General features: G+C 39.0%; 2 protein-coding genes across 4 annotated transcripts in view; both read left to right on the top strand.

The window, feature by feature from the left end:
* The window catches only part of SNX6 (sorting nexin 6), a 29,279-nt gene extending 17,313 nt beyond the window's left edge, over positions 1–11,966 (top strand). For all 3 annotated transcript variants that reach the window (XM_052782592.1, XM_052782591.1, XM_052782593.1), the window contains 5 exons: positions 202–241; positions 1,411–1,497; positions 2,410–2,569; positions 3,630–3,715; positions 10,096–11,966. In XM_052782592.1, the coding sequence (XP_052638552.1) occupies positions 202–241; positions 1,411–1,497; positions 2,410–2,569; positions 3,630–3,715; positions 10,096–10,149 (427 nt within the window). In that variant the 3' untranslated portion in view covers positions 10,150–11,966. The remainder of the gene's footprint in view (positions 1–201; positions 242–1,410; positions 1,498–2,409; positions 2,570–3,629; positions 3,716–10,095) is intronic.
* A 290-nt stretch (positions 11,967–12,256) lies between these two features.
* Positions 12,257–18,206, top strand: EAPP (E2F associated phosphoprotein). Its single transcript, XM_052782590.1, has 6 exons — positions 12,257–12,392; positions 13,017–13,198; positions 14,545–14,643; positions 14,999–15,122; positions 15,984–16,106; positions 17,593–18,206. The coding sequence occupies exons 1-6, from the start codon at positions 12,319–12,321 to the stop codon at positions 17,855–17,857; spliced, it is 867 nt and encodes a 288-aa protein (XP_052638550.1). The 5' UTR covers positions 12,257–12,318; the 3' UTR covers positions 17,858–18,206.
* The last annotated feature ends 1,829 nt before the right edge of the window (positions 18,207–20,035 follow it).

Here is a 20,035-nt window from a genome sequence, read left to right as displayed (position 1 = left end):
CCCTTACCTTTTCTTAAGTTGTACAATTCCCAGATGTTTCAATTGCTACAATTTAGAACTATTATGTTCTCTGTGTTCTGTGAATTACAATTCTAAGCAGTGCCTTTACAGTCTTTGTTGCCAGACACAGATTGTATTTGGAGTTCTAGAAATTAGACTGTTTAAATTAATGTTGTAATATAAGCTGTTTCCTTTGTGCAGGTTTTTTCTGAAGGTATCAGAGTTATTTGACAAAACAAGGGTATGTACTATGAAACGTTTTTAGATTATTCTTTGTGTACATCCTGGAAGTGGCAGAACATCTTGAGTCAACTAGACATTAATATGTGGATGTTTTATGGATGCTTCCATATGAAGCATTTAAGTAATGTGTGGTAGGGAATGAAAAAGCGTAAGATTTCAGTCGTCTGTTTTGTAAAATGCTTGATCCTTACGAGTCTTCAGTCTACTAAACGTTTCTAGGCAGTCTTCCTGTCTTCTATGTAATAAACTAGTAAAGCTGCTATTCTTCTAAAATGCTTAGAGGCCTTCGGTACTTGTTACTGGGCATCACAGAACTTGTTATGGAAAAAAGAAATGAAGAAATGTAATCCTTAATCCAAAAAATGGCGGTTATGCTGCCTTTTTCTGGAGCCAAGATGTGTTTCTGCAATTATTTGACTCAGAAGTACTATTGCTGATGTTTCTAACCAGATTTTCAAATATATTGTCTCTTTTGCCTTATTTGTTTGGCTTGGTAGAGCAGAAGATGTATGCCATGTATCAGGAAAACTTTCAAATGAAAAATGTGTGCACTTCCTAAACACAGACAGTTGTATCTGCATAAATAAGTACTTTAAAGAAAATTAATGGTATTAATTGCTTTGACCTAAAATTTTGCCTTCTAGAATTTTTAAAAAAAATTAAGATTTAAAAAAATGCACTTGCAGACTCTGTTTCTAAATTCACAGAAATGTCTGTTTCAAATACAAGCAAATAAGTTTATTGGTCTTTTGGGCCATTTAATGCATGCATTTACACAACTAGTCTGCAAAGGTGCCTTAAAAATTTGTTTCCCTTTGATCTGAAAACCTGCATAAAACTTCTTGTGCACCTCTTTTATACTAGATAAGTTTTTGTTTCTCTGCTGTTTTTCTAGTGTGTGATACATATAATTGAAATTGGGAAGAAAGCATTGTTTAAAATAGAAAGCTAGTTGTCAATTACTGCTCACACAGTAGGTTATTGCTTACATTTTAATACAAAATCCTAATACTGCTTCTCATGCATCTTTAAGTATTCTGTCACAAATGCATGATCTTAGTTTTTGAAAAAGACAATCTGTCATGTACCGTTGTATTTACATCATACAAGTGAATACCCAAAGTCTGGATGTTTTTAAATTGATGCTTTTACTTACTGTTTTTCCAGAAAATAGAGGCCCGGGTATCTGCTGATGAAGATCTTAAACTTTCTGATCTTCTGAAATACTACCTAAGGGAATCTCAAGCTGCTAAGGTGAATTTATGAGTTTTTGTTCAGTGAAATAGTGTTTCTTTAAAAAAAAAAAAATATAAGGGATCATCTTGAGAAATACACAGTAGATAGGTTAAAATGCTGCCACTTCTAGCCTTCAATTTCTCCCTCAACTGTAAAACCTGTATCTCTGTTGTATATACAAAGAAGTAACAATGCAGTTGCTGACTGTGAGACTGGAACTGTGTGATCTGCTTATTGAGGCCAAATCGTGCAGTATAATTAAAAACAGTGGAAGAGCTGTTGGTGAATTGTTCATGTGTTTGCAATGTGTTTGCTGCTTGTAGACTGCAAGCAATTCTACTTGTTCTTTAATATTATTAAAATTGAATATTCCAGATGATATGCAAGTGCTGATACAAAAACACATGGGGCAAATTTGATATTCTATACCTACAGAAAATTTCATTCTTAGTGTTGTTTGATGTAAGATGATTAAGTAACATGACAGAATGAGGAAGCATTTGACAGAAAATATCTGTAGTTAGAAGATCACAGCAATAACTGTTGCACAAAAAATGCTACTGCTGTTTCGTGGGCCCTGTGTGTATTTCAAATACATAATCTAAATATAGTTTGTTTCTAATCTAAGAAGCTGTGACATTTCCCATGATTGTGCCTTCTTAGGCTTTTTGGAGTATCATCTAAGCCATCTGTTGCCGGCCTCTGTCAGACAAGATGCAGACGAAACAATATTAAATTGCATGTCTGATGCAGTATGGACATTCCTGTGACTTGCAGGATGAAGTAAAGTGAATGCAAATATTTTTGTAAGAACTGGAATACAGCAAGAAAGACTAAAATTAATCTGATTTTTTTATTAGTTTGTATATACTGAAATCTTTAGGTAGATTCGTGTAAAGTCTATACATCCTTTATGCTTTTTTTTTATAGGATCTCCTATATAGAAGATCTAGGTCACTAGTGGATTATGAAAATGCTAATAAGGCATTGGATAAAGCAAGAGCAAAAAATAAAGATGTGCTGCAAGCTGAAACTACTCAGCAAATATGCTGTCAGAAATTTGAGAAAATTTCTGAATCAGCAAAACAAGGTATTTGGGTGGTCTTTGATCCTATGTTACTACTCAAAAATCAACAGATTTTAGGATGTTATTAATGAGAATAGATTTTTGTTCTGTTTCCTAAGCAGAACTATTATCTTTTAATCAGTATTTACTTATTTTGGAAAGTTCAAATGATATTTTCCTTTGGTGGCTTGTAGCTCCATTAGGCAGAGCAAAGTCTAGGTGCAAATTATTTGTTAACCACTTTTTTTTTAATATGCATAGGATAGGATACAAAATGATAATTGCTAGCAGGAAAGGGAAACCTAATCTTTTAAAGTATTGTTGAAATTCTCCTTTTGGTTTTATGCATTCTTCTGGGAAGGCAGCAGTCTGTTGTAGAGGTGATACTACATTAGAAAAGGGAGAGATCATGAAACGAGATTTCACTGAAGTTGCAGAGTTACAGTAGCTCTAGAGAAAAGGAACCTTATTTACATGTTGCCTTTTTCCTGGAAACTTACTCACTTTTTTTTAGGCTAAGATTGTTGTGAGTTAGTAGTCATCTGACTCATTATTTGGGGCAGATTTGTTCAAGGTTTAAACACCATGCTCTTTTGTTTTTATAATTTAAGAGTTGTTAGAGCCTGTAAATCTGGCTAATGATTCCTATAAATGAGACAGTGGAGAATGAGTGATCCTATTAGCCACAAAGGTATATGCATAAAGCATACTTGCTTCCTCTGTTCTTCATGCTAGTTTTAGCTTAGTATCTTCCCTAAAGACTTTCACATATCAGCCTTGAAAGAGCAGTGAACATGGAATAAGAGAATTAAATGTTTAAAAACATCCACATTGCAGTCTTTTTTCAAAAGAGCTTTGTGTCCACAAAAGGTTAGCTAGAGATGAGGACCTGCTATGATGGCTTGCTTTCATCCAATAGTGTAGCAGTATCTTTGAGCCTGGAGTGCGCTGAGATTAAATTTGAGTTTTTTCCTGTTGCCTTTTCTCACCCTTTACCTCTTCCATCCTGAAGGAAAGTCTGTGAACAGTTGAGGGCACTAGCAATAATACTGTTAATGAATCCATTTTTTTTTTTTTCCTATAGAACTGATAGACTTTAAGACAAGAAGAGTTGCAGCGTTCAGAAAAAATCTAGTGGAACTAGCAGAACTGGAATTAAAGCATGCTAAGGTAATTGTGATTGTTTTTGGCCTGTATTTCAACTGATTTTAAATATTATATGCTTGAATAACCGAAATGGCTACATTTGTTGTGTGATACACACTTCACATTCAGGAAAGGGAATTTGAAGGTAAGCATCATCCAGAAAGGTGAACTTCCTTGAATAATAGGGAAAAAAAAAAAAAAAAAAGGAAGTATAGGTGAAATATCTCTGAGGGGCTGGTGGGCTTGAGGTGCGTTTGGAAAACTTGCCTCCTTGAAGACAATTTTGGCTTCAGTTTTATGTTTCTTTAGCTGTTTGGTATTTATAGCTGCAGAATTTGAATACCTGCCTATTTTTAAAACCTCATCTCACCATTTCACTGTGAGATACGAAGCGGTTTCTGTTACCCAGATGTTGGGGACTTGATGTACAGGATAGGCAAACTATTAAACATGAGATCACATGGGCCTGTCTGTAGTCAGATCAGTGTTACTCAGAGTATGCTTTTTGAACCTTTTTGCCTTTAAAGTGCTAACAAAACCGAAATGTTGCAGATAGCCTTCTCAGTAAAATAAATTTTTGCAGGAAAAAAACTTTAAAGGGCCTGTACTGTCCTTAAATTTCACAATGTATTTAATTCTTTTAATCCCTATGCAATTAATGTTTTTGGTTAAATCAGGTTAGCTGCTCTGATTTCATAGACAAGTACAACAGTCTCTAACAGTCCTTTAGCAGGAGGCGGCTTTCTTTTAAAAGTCAACTCTTCAACATTTCTAATTCTCATCACAAATCTGAAAGTGTGTTGGTGACCAAGCTTTGAATTAACTTGGAATATATCTGTTGAAAGGACTAGTTAAGAGGTGTATAGTGTTGCCAAGTTAACTTGTTGCTGCTTTACACTCTTTTCAGTAGTGTTGATGGTGTCATTCTTCGTTCTGCCAAACCCATTGTTTGTAAAACTAATCACTGTAAAAAGGGTTGTTTTGGGGACTTTTTTTTAAAAAAACTCTTTGTAGGTATAAGTTCAGCTTGATGAGGTATTTAGCTGGTAAAGTAATCAGTAAGGTCTGGAACACTTGACTTCTTTTTCAGATGAACAGTGCTTACTTTAATGTGCTATATCAGAAATTCGGCTATATTTCCCCTAAAGTCTTAAAACGTCTCATAATACTTGGTACTATTCGGCCTTCTTACTTCTCTGTAACAGCTGTCTCTATCCAGCCCTGAGTCTCCCAGAAATCCCCATGTTTGGTCATGAATGTACTGGTTACGACTTTACTAAGTCCTAACAGTCACACTTGCAACAGTTTTTATTGATTTGCCATGTCATGCTTTAATAAGGGAATGAATCCACAGTGCTTCTGCCCTGCTTCAGTCATTGACTCTTAATCATCTCTTGTAACTGACCCTTGCTGAAGTCCCCACATGCCATGGAGTGGAACGCTTAAAAATTCTGTCTTCTAAAGTATCCTTAAAGAATCACTCTGTGCTCTAGCTCTGTGTACTAACTCTGTGCAAGTCAAAATCTTGTAGTAATATTATCTTGATTTTTGACAGCTAAGAACTGCGGAAGGCAGTGGAAAAATGTGTAATTTCTGTAGCTTTCAACTTACTTGGTATGTGCTGCTTCTTGGTGTCCTCAGTTTACCTGGAAGAGCTTGAATTTTTTTAGCAGTTCTTCATTTGTCACCACAGCTTGTGTTTAAGATGTAGTTCTTCAGATGGTCTGTCACAGTTTGTGACTTACCTTGTCTTAGTAAATTTACTAACAAGGAGTATATAGGTCTGTAATAGAAGCTTTGAACTGTAGTCCTGTTCTTTAAGGTGAATTTTTTTTCTTGCTGACCCTTTCCACTTCATCATGGAGCACTGTAAGATTCACTGTAAGTGAATCTTTAAAGCTTTACAATATAAAAGGTCATTTTGACTAAGGGTGACAGTTGTTGAAATGTTAACAAATGTTGTGCCTTGTTGCCTGAAAGGGTATTTTACTTCTCACTAGGTTTGAAAGTTCTGTTTTTTCAAAGCCTGTGTTTCGTATTTATTCAAAACAAGCTACTACAGATGGATCAGTTTGGTTGCTGTGCTTTTATTTCTACAGATTCTCAGTTGGATTATTACAGAAATCACAAGTGCAATAGATCATATTTTTCCATTTTATATAATTGGAAATTTTCTTATTAATGCTATAACCAGTGTATTTGAGGATAGTCTTACGGATAAGTTTCTATTAGTCTGTACAGAGTATTGAAGAATGAAATGGTTTGGTGGAGACTTTCTGAGGTAGTTTCATAAAAGGAAGAAGATACGAAAAGACTTGGGCTTTTTTTTGAGATAGCATTGTGCCTTGATGCATGAAGAGCAACGATAGGGGAATATGAAGGTTTCTCCTTGTCCCGGAGAGGATGTTTTTATACTTGTTGCAATGTAAATCATGAACAGTGCTCCCATTTCAGGGAGGCTGAGTATCCCTGGTTTTGGCTGGGCTAAGCTGGGATGTTTGTAGACACCTAATTCCTCTTGCAGTAGAGCCAAAAGAGGGCTGGTAGAAGCAAAAAGGAAGCTACTTTTTCATGTAGGCAGTAAATTAATGAAGTCAGATCAAAAGCTCCCTGCTTTAAAGGTTCTGGACAAAATACTTTGCCTGATCCTGTGGCAGTCCCTGTCTTCATGCTTTTGCAGCTACTGGAAGCAGGTGAAGTTTTAGCAGCCCCAAACTGGAAATTGCTTGGCTTGTCAATGGCATCTGGAGCACAGCACTCCCAAACTTTGCAACATAACCTGTTATTCAGGTCTAAGTGCTCTTCCCTGCAAAAAAGCTAACTGGGGAGTGAGGGTTGGGGGCAACAGATACTACTGCTGCAGGCTTTTGCTACAAGTCTTCTATTGTGGTGGTTTGGTTTTTTTTTTTTGCTGGAACGAGTACCTCCAGACTAGATGTCATGCAGATGCATCTGTCTCTGAATTGGTCTAGCCATGTGTCTTCTGGACTTGGAGTTGCCTGGCATGGAAAGCACGGAGGTGAAATCTGATGCAGCAGTGGGTGCTGGAACTCACCTGAGAGGCTGTCTTTGGGAGGAATTCAGCCACAGTGAAGGCTGCTGCATGACTTACTGTTAAAAGTTATTTGCTGTGTATGGAAAGAAAAACACAAATCCCAGAACACAGAGATCACTGCACTGAAAAAGTCAGAATGACCAAAGTATCGAGAGAAGGTTCTGAGACACAGCTCACATTTCCTGAGCTATATCTGGCTGTGTGGCTCTGGAAGACTGGAGGGTGATAGGGAAATCAAGCTTTTAGTAAATCAAGGACACTGTATATACAAATATGAAGTGCACACTCTCTGCACTTATCCCTTCCTGGTTGCAGCTCAAGACTTCTGAAAGAGCTAAAAATCAGACTTTGGGTTGAGATTGCTTTAAGTTGATGCAAATGCAGACTACTGCCAGAAAGGATGGTGTTGCATGACTCTGTTGCCTTCCCTTATGTTGGCACTATTAGGTGTGCAGCTGCGTAGTAAGATGGAGCTAAAATTTGCTGTGGGTTTTTCTAAGATTTACTTCCAGTGTTGTTTTCACAGCATCCCTTGTGTCAAAACACACAGTTTTGGCTGGGAGGGGCTGGGAATAAGAGCGAGCTGCCTTCTTATCAGCAGCGTGTACCCTAGATTTACTTAAAATAGCTACCAGACTGCAGCTTTAGATTCTGCTTGGTCTCTGACCTATACTAAACAGATTGATGTTTCTTTTTATATGACCATTATATCTGACTATCCCTCTAGGTAGTGTTTAGCTTCTGTTTTGCTAGCTCTGTGTTTCTTCATGACTTCATGCAGCTGTAGCTAGTGTAACACCTGATTAAGTGTTCTGGCATTTAGTGCAAAAGCTGCATTTAAACCTGTTCAGTATTTTAAACAGTTGGATTTTGAGGTGTTCCTGTGTTGGACTTCATGTTCAAGAAGGGGGGTTTAATAGCTGGTGAAACTGCTAAGGTTATAATCATATACTTAAAGCATTTAGAGCCTTAGCTATACTTTTAGAGTCTTTTGACATACGAATTTTAAGTAAGATAGCCACTTCCTTCAAATCAAAAATAAAAAAATCTAAACATCTCTTTCCACAAATACTAATATATGTGCTCTTGCCTCTCTGGGTTTTTGTGGAAAAAATTTGTTGCATTACTAGCAACAGATGTCTGTTTGGAACTGACAGAAGAAGGGAGTAAGCAAAATCCAATGCTAAGGGATTTGGTTAAATGCTTTGTCAGTAATTCTTTCCTTCCTGAAAAGGATGTTTCTGTCAGTGTGGTTCTGCCAATAACTGTAATATCATCTAAAGCTTAGGAGTCTGAGTTGGCAAGAAACACTTTTCTGAATCTGAATTTATAGGACTTTCTCGAGCTATGCTGATATAAGTCAAGTATGTCAAATATTGCAGCCAGAAAGAGTAATGGCTCACAGCCTCTATTGTCCTTGATTTATTATAATTTAAATAAGGTTGTTCTTGTGAACTTTGTAAATTTGATCTAATGAAAATGAATGATTTGCATGTTTGGAAAATTTAAGTAGACTGGCTGGCTGAGTCTGGAAATGACTGATGTGTAAAGGCTATCTTGGTACTGTCTTTTCTTTAGAGTGCTACATAGTGACCTGTGAATTGCAAATATACTTCATGCTGCTGATGGGCTGTAAAGAGATGGCCGAAAGATCACTGTCACACTTTTGTTATAGGTAACGTGTGCAGTCCACAATTATACTTCAGACTGAAGTATTCGGTTTGAAGACTGAAGACTTTGAAGTATTCCTGTTCATTCATTACTTCATTGCAGCTAATGATCAGCTGCTCAGTAACAGAGACCTTAGATTTATGAATCTTGACACTACAAAGATGGGCCACCAAGTCCCCATACATCCCATGTATGTTGAACTTGTTCATATCACAAAATTACAAGCCTTTTACACAGCTTGTGACTGTCCTCTGCCAGTATAGCTGTAAAAGGACAAAGAGCTGTTGAAGCTGTAACTGAAATCACTGTCTTCTGGAGAAGACTGAAAAGGATTCAGTAGACACAACTGGGAATCTTCTGCTTTGAAGCCTTTAGTTCAGTTAATTGCTTAATCTGGATTATAAGAACCTTAATGGGGGATAGAATTACGATTTCTTACCTTTTGGGGCTGAGGGATGAGTGTGCTTCTGCCTGTCTACCACAGGTCACTTGGAATGCTTTCAACTGAAAAAGTAAGAATTACAAATTCTTTAGTACTTTCAAGGATATGCAAATCACAGCTACTGATACTGTTTAATTACGTGCTTTTGTTTGTTTGAAGTTTTCTTTACAGGTTTCTTTTTGGATCTAAAAAACTTTTAGAAGGAAGCAGTTTCTCCTGTGTTTATAACCGGGCATTCAGACTGTTTTGTTCTTGTATTTCATCTGAACCTGATAGGAATTACTCCTAACACTGTCAACAACCTAATACTGTTTCTTACACAGAGATTTCAGATTGGGGAACAAATCTAGTACAGCTATTTAATAGTGAACAGCCAGTATTTTAAAGTGATCTAAGCATAAATGAATGCACAAAACAATGTGACTATTGTGAATACCAGGCTGGGTGGTTTTTTTTCCTGGAAAGTAAATCCTGGCTTACTTGTCAACCACATTTGCTTAATTCACAAGGGTGTCTTTAAGTGTCAGTTCTGTAAATTCATTCAGAAATCTGAAAGTCAACCTATATGTTTTTACAGTACAGTCAGAATGCTTAAATAAGATTAAAAACTGACCTACAGGTGTTTGAAAAAAAGGGCAGAACTTGGCCTTAGAGATAAATCTTAGTTAATGTTCTGATAATCACTTTTGTAGCTCTGTCTCTAATGGCTAAACTCAACTTTGATGGCTAAATCAGAGCTACGAACTAAGCCACAAGCTTAGATGCTTGCTGTAGTGAGCAGATAGTGCTGTGAATTGGTTAACACTTTTTGATAAATTCAGTATAATATAGGAATACTTCTGCTTTGGGAATAATATTCCAGTGGCAGAGTAATGGCAATACAATATAAAAAAAAAAACAACTTCGTACCTTTGAACTTCATTGCTAAGATGGTGTTCTGCAGTGAATAATTTTTGTGGCCAGACTAGATCTTTAGTAAGAAACTTGTGAAGAAACATGGAAAGGGTACTAAATGCTTATTTTTGAGTCTCAAGTTGGTTCCATTTAGTTCCATGACCCAACATTCCTACATTCAAAAAGCTCTTTAAGATAAGTTACCTACATAAATATCTCTACATAAGCTTAATACCTGTCTGTTCTCCTTCAGTGGTGTCATTGCTATTTAAAAAACATCTTTTTGCCACAAGCGTAAAACAAAGTAGGGAAACGTGGTCATATTTTTCTTTATTTTTACAGGGTAACTTACAGCTGCTGCAGAGCTGCCTGGCAGTGTTAAACGGTGACACATAAGCTACGCTCCGTCCTCCCACTAACAAGGGCTGCCCTCCTCTGGATTTTGTTTTCATGACTTTAAATAGGCATTTACAGTTCCCTGGAGAAAACATTTGACAGAGTGCACATAAGCAAGCTCCTTCTTTCAAAAGAATTAAAACAAACACCTGAAAGTAGCTCCAGACTACATGAAGCAACAGCATACTTGTTATACATACATATTCACGTTTATTTAATCATTATATGCTTTCATTGTTCAGAAACCAAATGCTCTGTTTTTGTGAAAATAGCCAATATAATTATGTTCATGTTATGAATACTATGATAAGGCTGCCAATCTTATTTACCTTTGTAAGTAATTTCTGAAGTTCATCATTTGAAGCACATTTTTCAAATGGCCTAAATATTACCATTAGATATTTGAATATTGTTACTATAATGGCATTGTATACACTGTCTTAGTTTTTTTCCATGTACTGATATCAAGAAACTTAATCTTTTTTTCAATTGTGAACATTTCTTAGAAATTTTGGAGAACTTTGTGTAACCTTTATAACTATGATTTAAAAAGAAAAGCAAATGCATTAGTATGTTTGCCTTAACTTGTAGACTAATTCAATTATTGTAAAATAAACCATGAAATCGATTTTTCTAAAATTATGCAGACATTGTATCATCTGTAAGCTTAATATTTTCTAGTAAATCAGATTAATTTAATTAGCTTTTTCTCTATTCATCCTGTAAAACCATCGAGTAAGTATTGGATTGGTCTGACACTAAATACTTGCCCAGTAATTTTTCACTTGCATTCTCAGGTTTATCCGTTTGCCTATCTGTTTGTCTGTGACTTTCCTATGTAGTGTACTTTAAATTGTTTTGAGCTTGGTGGCTGACTCTGCGATTTCTTTGGCAGAAATGCTTTTCGGAGAACTTTTTGGGTTTCTTTCCAGAAAGGGGAAGTAAAGTAGCAGAAGGGAGTTCAGAAAGGGCATAAAATACCAATGAAAGGTAATATTGCCCCACTTTGACACAAAGGAGGACTTTGCTTCAGAAAATAAAAAGTAAAGGTATCCTAAATAAAGGAATGCCTGAAAAGGATCTCATTCCAACTGGACTTAAAACTTAGAGCTATGAACAGTTTTATTTGTTGTATTGCTTTGTCTCTCTTACTTGAACCATGAAACTTTCCCAAGAGGTGCTGTTCTGTTGTGTAATTTCAGGATGTCATAAAATGAGGCTTTACTTGATGAATTGCTCTTCACAGTGAGATTGCTGCTTTATACGGGTTTGTAGACCTTCACTGGAGCAGCAGAATTTTGGGTGAATGAGATGTTTGGAGATGTGGATCGATGTTAAGTCAATGTCTCTCTGATTACAAACTGCCTGTACTGCCGCACAGTGGTGTGCAGTTTGAGTTTTTCCCTCAAATAGGGTGAATTGCACAGTGTAGTATACTTACCCTGCTGCCTTGCACATCAGAACATTTCAAAGGCAGAGAAGTTTCTTATTAGCTGAATGTGCTGTTTGCATTTATTGAGTTGCACACACGTAGCCTCAGGCTTTGATTACCAGTGCCCAACGGCTATTAGCAACTGGCCTACTGTATATAGTATTTTCCAGCAACGGCTATTACAGTAATAATGTGCTCTTCATCTTCCACATACAACAGGTATAATTCCTAAGGAACTCATCTATAAATAGACTATAAGGGACAAAGATTACACTGTATATACAGTTAACAAAATTGTAAATATTTTAAGTAGGATGTGGGAACAATTTTTAGATTAGTCCTCGCTGTTCAGTGTTACCAGCTCATTAAATTTTTTTCAAGCCTCTTGGTATTGGGTGTGTCTCTTGAAGTTCTAACCCCTGGCTCTGTGACTCTGAAGAAAAACACTTAAAACGTGACCCGAGGACTTGCACCTCCCAAGGGAAAAAGGAAGAGCCCCGCCGGGCCAGGCGGCCGGTACCCGCCTCGGCGGCGGGGGCCGGGCCTCGCCTCCTGCCCCGGCAGGCGGGCTGGCCGCGGGGCTGACCGAGAGCCGCGGCAGCCGAGCCGGCAGCAGGCGGAGACGGCGGCGGGGCGGGAGGGGCTGGGCCGGGCCGGGCCGGCGGAAGCCGGCGGGGCGCCCGGAAGGGGCCGGGCTGGGGCTGGCGGCGGCAGCGGGCGGGCAGCCGGGCGCCGCCATGAGCCGCCTGCGGGAGGAGGACGACCCGTACGTGGTGGAGGAGCCCAGCGACGAGGAGCGAGCGCTCAGCAGGTGCTGGAGAGCCCCCGCCGCGGGCGGGCCCAGGGCGGCTTGTCGCTGTCCTGCCTGAGGCGGGCGGGCCGGCCGGCGGGGCCGGACTCCCTCCCGGCGGCAGCAGCGGGCCGCCGCTTTCCTCCGCGCCCCGCTGTCGCCCGGCATCTCCCGGCCGGCGTCCGGGGAGGCTCCGCGGGGCCCCGGCGGGGCGGCAGGCCCGGGTGCTGGGCTCCGCGGGCGGCCAGGCTCTCTCACGGTCCCGGGCACTGGGCCGGGCCGCAGGGTGCCGCCCGGGGGGCTGCAGGAGGATCGCTTCGCCGCAGCCGCGGCGGTTTTCTTCCTTGAAGGCGGCGCGTTCGCGTTTGTAACCCTACAAATGCCAGCGTGTGAACAGAGCTCCGTTGCTGCGCGGAGCCTCGCTGACCAGAGCTGCAGAGCCGTGGCCGCAGCCAGTCAGCTGAAGCTCCTTTGCATTAGAGCCAGAGTTCTAACACCAACAAGCTAATAAAAGATTTTAATAAATGCATTTCCCATAAATAAACGGCTAAGTGCTTCCACACAATTCAGATGTTCGTTCTCCAAATGACTCACTGTTTTAAGCTGGTCATCATAACTAGGTGTGTAACGCTTAAATATTTGTAGCTCAGAAGATGAGGTGGATGTGCTCTTACATGGCACTCCGGACCAGAAGCGGAAGCTGATACGGGAGTGCCTGACTGGGGAGAGCGAGTCTTCCAGTGACGATGAGTTCCAAAAGGAGATGGAAGCGGAACTGAACACGACCATGAGGACTATGGAAGGCAAATGGAAATCACCAGAAACAGGTAAATTGCATTTAACAGCTGCTCGTGTGTGAAATTGTGAGTTAAGTGGTGTCCAGTTAAGGTGTGAAGTTAGTGTGTTATTCTTGTGGCTGGAGGTGTGTGCTGTGACAGTCGGGTGCCGTTTGAACCTTACAGAAAATCTTAAAATGGCTGATTGCTTCTGCAGAAATGGTCACCAGATGCCACTTCAGTGAATGCTTCTGTTTCAACTTCTCTAAGACTTCAATTTTGTTGTTTCTGAACTTCTGATTTCCTGCTTTAATATGATGTCTCTTTGTTGGATCAGTCCCCTTTTTTCCAATATCTCTTTAAGTTGTTCTTTCACATGTATTTAGAAGCCTTTCAACATCTTGTCGTCTCTTGTACTTTGTCCAGTGGCTCTGGGTGGCTGTCAAGATTTGGAGCCCTTTCTTGAAGAAAGAAATAGCATATGGTAGTTAGAAATCCCAAATCAGTTGGGGGGGGAAAAGTCAGGAAAATTATTCATCTCTTCCTCCCTTACCTGCTTAAAGTAGTTACATCAAATAGTAAAACCGTATCAAAGATATACGTGTTCTGGAGTTTGTGTATTACGGGTGCAAGAGATGGATTGCTTTGGCATTTGAAGAGCATATGTTCTTTTTACCTATTACAAAATACTTGGTGAAGTGTTCTTAATTTCCTGGAGAATCAGTGTAGTATTCACTTTAATGCAGGGACTTCACTCTGCATTCAGCGGGTTTATTTTATCTGTGTTAGTGGGCAAATCTGATCTTTAGGTTTTGGTTGTGCAGTTAAGATGATGTAGTGATACCACATCCATCCAGCACAGAATAGGATTTTTGGTGCAGACTGGCTGTGACAGATGTGCTTGGCCATTCATCTAGGTCTTTTTTGAACTTCTGTGGCCCTGAAATTTTGGGGGATTTCTTAAGTGAACTTCATTGTAATCAAAGTTTGTGAAACAACGTGCCATACCTCTATTTCTTTTGCATGACTGAAGATTTGTGGAGTGTCTGAGATTGTGTGGATTATATAGGGCAGAGGCAAGCATATTTGATGTGGTGTGCTCTATGCCTAAAGGGAGTGTACCTTGGGAGAAACTTTGCTTTGAACTGTACCTGACGCTCATCTCAGAGGGAGTGAGCAGCTTTGCTCTCAGAGAGCATCTGTAAATGAAATAACACAAGTGATGTGGATGATCAGGGTGTGGGAATAAATGGGGAGAGCTGTTACTTAACATACTTGGATAAAGGAGAGCACTTCTGGATAGAACAACTTGGTAATGACGGTTTGTTCTGGGCTGTATACTTGCTGTCCTTTTGGTGGGGTGTTCCTACCACTTCTCTCTCTAATTTCATACACAGGTGCTTCCTCAAGTACTGGGCAGACTGGACCTGCCACCACTTCAAAATACTATGATGACATTTACTTTGATTCTGATTCAGAGGATGAAGATAAAATAGGTAAATGGCTGAGGAGAAAGGAGAACACCTTTACACTAGCACACTCTCTCAGATCCTGTGCAGTCCTCTTGTGGGGTCAAGGGGCTGTTCCTGAAGGCAGCCTTTTGCAGGGAATTACCAGCCTGTATCATCTCAATGTAGTTCCCGCAACTTTATGATGTATCCCAGTGTATGTAAGGTGCATTAATGTTTTGGGGTGGTGCATGTGGAGGGGAGATGAGCTAAACCTTTACGTCTTAGTGTAGATTTATTGTGAGTATGGAAAAGGAAAACTAAAAAAATGGTATTCTGATTGTTTAAGTAGAGAGTCATCATATGTCTGATGGATGTAACGTGCTTGCACAAATCTTTCCAGTTACACAGGATGTCCAGAAAAACAGAAAACATCAGCAACGTCGGATTCTTTCCAATGACGAACTGCTATATGACCCAGAAGAAGACAGTAGAGACCAAGAGTGGGTAGACTCACAGAGGAGGGGGTAAGAGACCATAAATATTTGAATTGTAGAATGCTTAACATAAACTGAAAAATTTAAATGAAAATGGTGAATATAGAGAAAAAGCCTATGCTGTCAAGTCCATGCAGTGAAAATATTTTTTATTTAGAATTTACAGCATATGAAATTTAAAAGCCTGTAAAATTTTTATGCGTATGTAATGGAAGTTGAGCCTTCAAAATTGCACAATTCTAAAACTTGCATTTTTTTCAAATCAAGACTTCCTAGTTCTGTAAGCCAGTTTTGTCTGTAGATCTCATCTAAATAACCATGCTGTGGATGAAAAGGTTGTGAGATGCTTTGATTGCTAAATTAATACTGTTCCTGCTAAATATTGGTATTTCTAGTTTTGGAAAACTTTCAATTTAGCAAGTCACAAAATGTTCAGATAAAATAGGAACAGCACAAAGCTGCTTTACTGAGGGTTTTTTGAAGGGTGAAGTAGAAGAATGGTTGTTGCAGCAGAAGTAAAATTCTCCATGTAAATCTGTTGAAAAGGGTAATATTAATGTATGTTTCCTGCAGAGATTGCACTTGAGATACCTGCCTCATCAGAGCAGAGGGGTATTAGCCACAAATTCTCATGCCAGATGTATTTGCCTCACCAAATGAAAATTCTCTGTACAAAGTAAATGAAGAGATACTGCTATGTGTTTTCCCCCCCAGTTTATTTATTTATGTTTGTTTATTTATGAGTTACTGAAAAAGGTGTCCAGAAGAAGCCAAATACTAATTGGTGTATTTTAGTATAAAAAAAGGTTTGACAGTTGAATTGATACACCTGACAGCAAGGGCACATAATTTCATTTTTTGTCTCTCCTTCCTCCTTTCTTGAATTGGTAGGTACCGTAATCAAAGAAGAGTGCCACAGCAGCAGCACCAGACAAAACCTTCAGCTGTTCCAAACAGTGATGCTGTTTTGAATTGCCCTGCTTGCATGACAACGTTATGCCTGGACTGCCAGAGGTAATTAGTGTAATGTCTTTTTTTAGGTCAGTAGTATTTTTAGTTTATTCAATTTGATCAATTGATTTGATCAAGCCTCTCTTGTGAGGTGGTGCTGATAAAGAGAAGGCAGGTGTATGTGAATCAGATTTAGGGGTGAATGCTAGTTTGAAAGAATGATGATCAGTTTCACCTGCAACATGTAGATGAGGAAGAACAAGGTAGAACTTTAGCATAGTGGAGAAGGTAAACTATTTAAAAAAAAAAATTCATGGAGACTAAACAGGGAGTTTGGGCTGATTTTTTTTTTTTTTTTTTTTAAATATGTTGGCTTGATGTTTAGAGGCATAAAATTATTCCAGGTTGTTTTTGTGTAAAAGTGCGTTGTTTAGGGGAGGATTAAGCAAAATCAAGATAGTGTATTCTTACTTGGTTTGAGTCTTAGCAGTTGTGATTTTGAGTATAGTTGCATTTAAAAGTGCCTGGAAAGCATTTAGGTGAGAATCCATAGTGTGTTTTGCAGCTCTCCAGTATCTGACTGCACTGCAAACCTAGATAGTACTGCTAACCTGTGCTAAGGAGAGGACTCTGGAACTGGGAATAAAGCAGAAAGAAATCTTGTGAAACGAGGAATAAACTACCTCTCCTTTATTTACTTCTGGTGATTGAGGATGAAATTCCACAGCAGCCTAAAATCATCAAAGTACTGGGTGCTGTTTCTCACTCTCTTCCCTTTGCTGGCTCTGGTACTCCTTGAACCCTGTTCTATGGTTAAGTATTTCAGTTTGCTAAGCTGACGGAAAACGGTTCATTTTTGTTGTCAGGCTGGTCTTTTGTGGCTTTAATAAACTGGAATAGCTCAGCACAGTGTTATACAAGCAGTAAAGCCAGCAGAAGTTGAGACAGGACTTCAACAGCCACCTGTTATGTTGATTTAGGCTGCTGTAAAGCTGCAGCCTGAGGGACATTGTGTTGAATTGAATTGAACTGTAGCCCTGAATTTTGCTACGTACTGCAGCTATACAGTTGTTGTACTGATGACAGCTGAAAATACATTTTATATTTTATTATAGACATGCTTTTCCAAGCGTGATGCGTCAATGTTTGTTGTATATAAATAAGGAATTTCAGGCTTGCAAGACATTTTAGGATATAAATGTCAGTAGTTGAGTCATTTGCACTTGCAACTTCATGATCTTTTGCCTATCATCAGCTATACGTAGCAGTGCATAATTCTACAATACTATTGTACTCCGGGGTGTTTATTTCAGCAAGAACCAGCATGTTTTTAAAAATGCCTTAAAAACAGGACGGATGGCTACAATTCTATTTTTTAATGATTTTTGTAGTTGTGACTTCTGTTTATAAAACTTCATATTTATTTGGCTTTCAGCCCTTTGGCATGGTACTTTCCTATCTTTAATCCCATTTCCAGTGATGATAACTGATTTCTTGGAAGCAGAGTTTTACCAATGGTATGACTTGCATTTTCTCCCCTTCTCCGTAGACACGAATCTTATAAAACACAATATAGAGCAATGTTTGTGATGAACTGCATTGTTAACAAAGAGGAAATTCTGAAATACAGAAAGAAGCTGAAGAAAAGAAGAAAGAAAATGAAGCACAACAAAGAAACTACGTCTGTACAATCAAATCAAGAAGAGGAGGAAGTGTATCATCCAGTGTTATGTACTGAATGCTCAACTGAAGTGGCAGTAATGGATAAAGATGAAGTTTTTCACTTCTTCAATGTTCTAGCCAGCCACTGCTAGTGTGCAAAAGCAGGGGAAAAAAAAAATCCTGTACTGTTTAAGACTGTGTGAAGTATCAGAAATGCAGGCATGTTAGCCTTTTTAAAATACGGTCTTTTAAATGTACATTTTTGTCAGAGAACTTTATAATGGTTGGATTTTTGCGAAGTTTATGAAAGGAATACATTTAACTGCGTGTATGTGAGAGCAATATTCTTTCACACTGTGAGGTGTTTGCATCATTGAGGATTTAAAATTTTGTAAATATAATGTAAGATCTGTGTATTATGATAATTCCCTGTATATATACTATCCATTATCTCAATATGTATTAGAACTGCTGCTTAGAATAAATACTGTATAGTAACTAGTTCTCCGTAGCTGCATTGGTCATTTCTATGGCACGTGGTAAACAACTCTCAGTTGGGATGTTGGGCTTCTTTGGGCTGGTATTGTTGGTAGATTTGCACACAGGTAGGTTTGATAAACAAGGAATTGTCATTATATTTGGATTTTTGGCCCGTTAAGATCTCAAAAATGGAAACTTTTATTTATACAGAGTGGAAGATTAGCTTGTATCAAGTTTGCTGGCGTGGATCATTCTGGCCTGGATCATTTAAATCAACATATTAATGCTTAGTAATACAGTTAAGAGTTTTAAATGTAAATATGTATATGAAGAAGATACTGGACTTTTTTCTGTTGTCCTTTTTCATTAGGATGACACATTTCAAGAAGAAATCTATGGTCAGATCTATGACCATAGAGCTAGTTTGTATGTTTTTTCTGTTTCTTTAGTACGTTTACAGCTTCTTTATGGAAGCTTAAAGAGCTTCTGCTACTTGATATTTAGACTTCTTGCTTAGTCTATGAAGCCACTGCAATGTTAACAATGGGTCCTTCCCTCTCTTCCTCCAGGCATGCTCCCAAGAGGTGAACTCTTGTTTTTTATTAGTAAGTAACGTCTCCTCTTTATAGCCTGATATTTTTTTAATACTTCACTTTGAACAAGGGTCTATTTGAAAAAAACCTCACCTTTATGCTTTTTCTTTTAATAGTACTAGGAATATTTTGTATGTGCTTTGAGGAATTGTCAGAAATATTTGAACTCAGGAGGTAGGAACCTGAAGAACATACTTCTTTTGTGCCTTAGATTAAAATAAAACCTTGTGATTCTTTCATTGCCTTTTGTAGTCCCTGGTGCTGTATTTTACTAATCTACACACACTCATTCTACACAGTGTTACACGAGATTAGGAAGAAAAAAATACATTGGTTCTTCTGTCAGGATTACATGAGGAAAACGTCGACTTACCATTTTCAAGTCAGCAGAAACTTAACCTCTGCTTGATGGAGTAGAGAACCTTTGAGGCAGCTGCTGAACACTTGGTTGGCTAGTGTGGTATACCTTCTTCTGCATGTGCAACCGACGAACGAAATTGAGCCATACGTGTTTTGAGGCCTGGGATCTGCCTGAGATAAGATCTCGATCTCGTCTTTGCAACCTACAGTCAGACTGGTTAGTGGAGTGTCCAACTTGCATATTGACAGCTATGGGATCATCTAAAGTAGGATAAATTGTTACTGTGTGTCGTAAGCCAGGAGGTGTATATGAAAAATTCTGAACGTACGAAGAACTGTTTTTTAGAAGTGTGGAAGAGCAGATGTGATAGAGTATATATAGTCTGTGCTGCAGGGCATGCAGGCCTCGATGTAGCTGTCTTCACATTCCAGGTGAAGCAGAAAGGCTCTGTGTAGTGCCAGGTTAAGGGTCTTTGCACTGAGCTACTGGGAACATGAGCATGTGGGAATGTAGTTCAAGGGCTCAAGTGTCGATGCAGGTGGTAGCAGGAGGAACAACAGGTGATGGCAGTCCCTAAGCAGTGGTAGAATGGAGCTGGTGAAGGAGGGGAAACTCTATATAGAGGAATATTGACAATTTTTCTTAAGGGGCTTACTAGCAAAAAAACCTGTATTATGAGTATGCACTATACTGAAAAGTTGTAAGGGGCCTGGGCACCACCTGGTGGGTTAGGGCAGATGTAGCAGGAGATTTTGAAGCTGGCATGCCTTTTGACTACCCTTCCTCTCATATTGAGTAGTTTCTTGCTGCTGCTTCTTGCTTGTCACTTGAATTGCAGAGCTTCTTGTTAGGAAGCGTAGGAGCAGGTGGGACTGGGACACGTTTGCCCCATAGTG

Source organism: Harpia harpyja, chromosome 3, assembly GCF_026419915.1.
Source record: "Harpia harpyja isolate bHarHar1 chromosome 3, bHarHar1 primary haplotype, whole genome shotgun sequence".
Lineage (NCBI taxonomy): Eukaryota > Metazoa > Chordata > Aves > Accipitriformes > Accipitridae > Harpia > Harpia harpyja.
This window is presented reverse-complemented; position numbering and strand designations above follow the sequence as displayed.

Excerpts from the sequence above, each read along its gene's own strand:
- EAPP (XM_052782590.1), top strand. The coding sequence starts at position 12,319 with ATGAGCCGCCTGCGGGAGGAGGACGACCCGTACGTGGTGGAGGAGCCC. Across the intron at positions 12,393-13,016 it reads GAGGAGCGAGCGCTCAGCAG|CTCAGAAGATGAGGTGGATG; the intron begins GTGCTGGAGAGC and ends AAATATTTGTAG. Across the intron at positions 13,199-14,544 it reads ATGGAAATCACCAGAAACAG|GTGCTTCCTCAAGTACTGGG; the intron begins GTAAATTGCATT and ends TTTCATACACAG.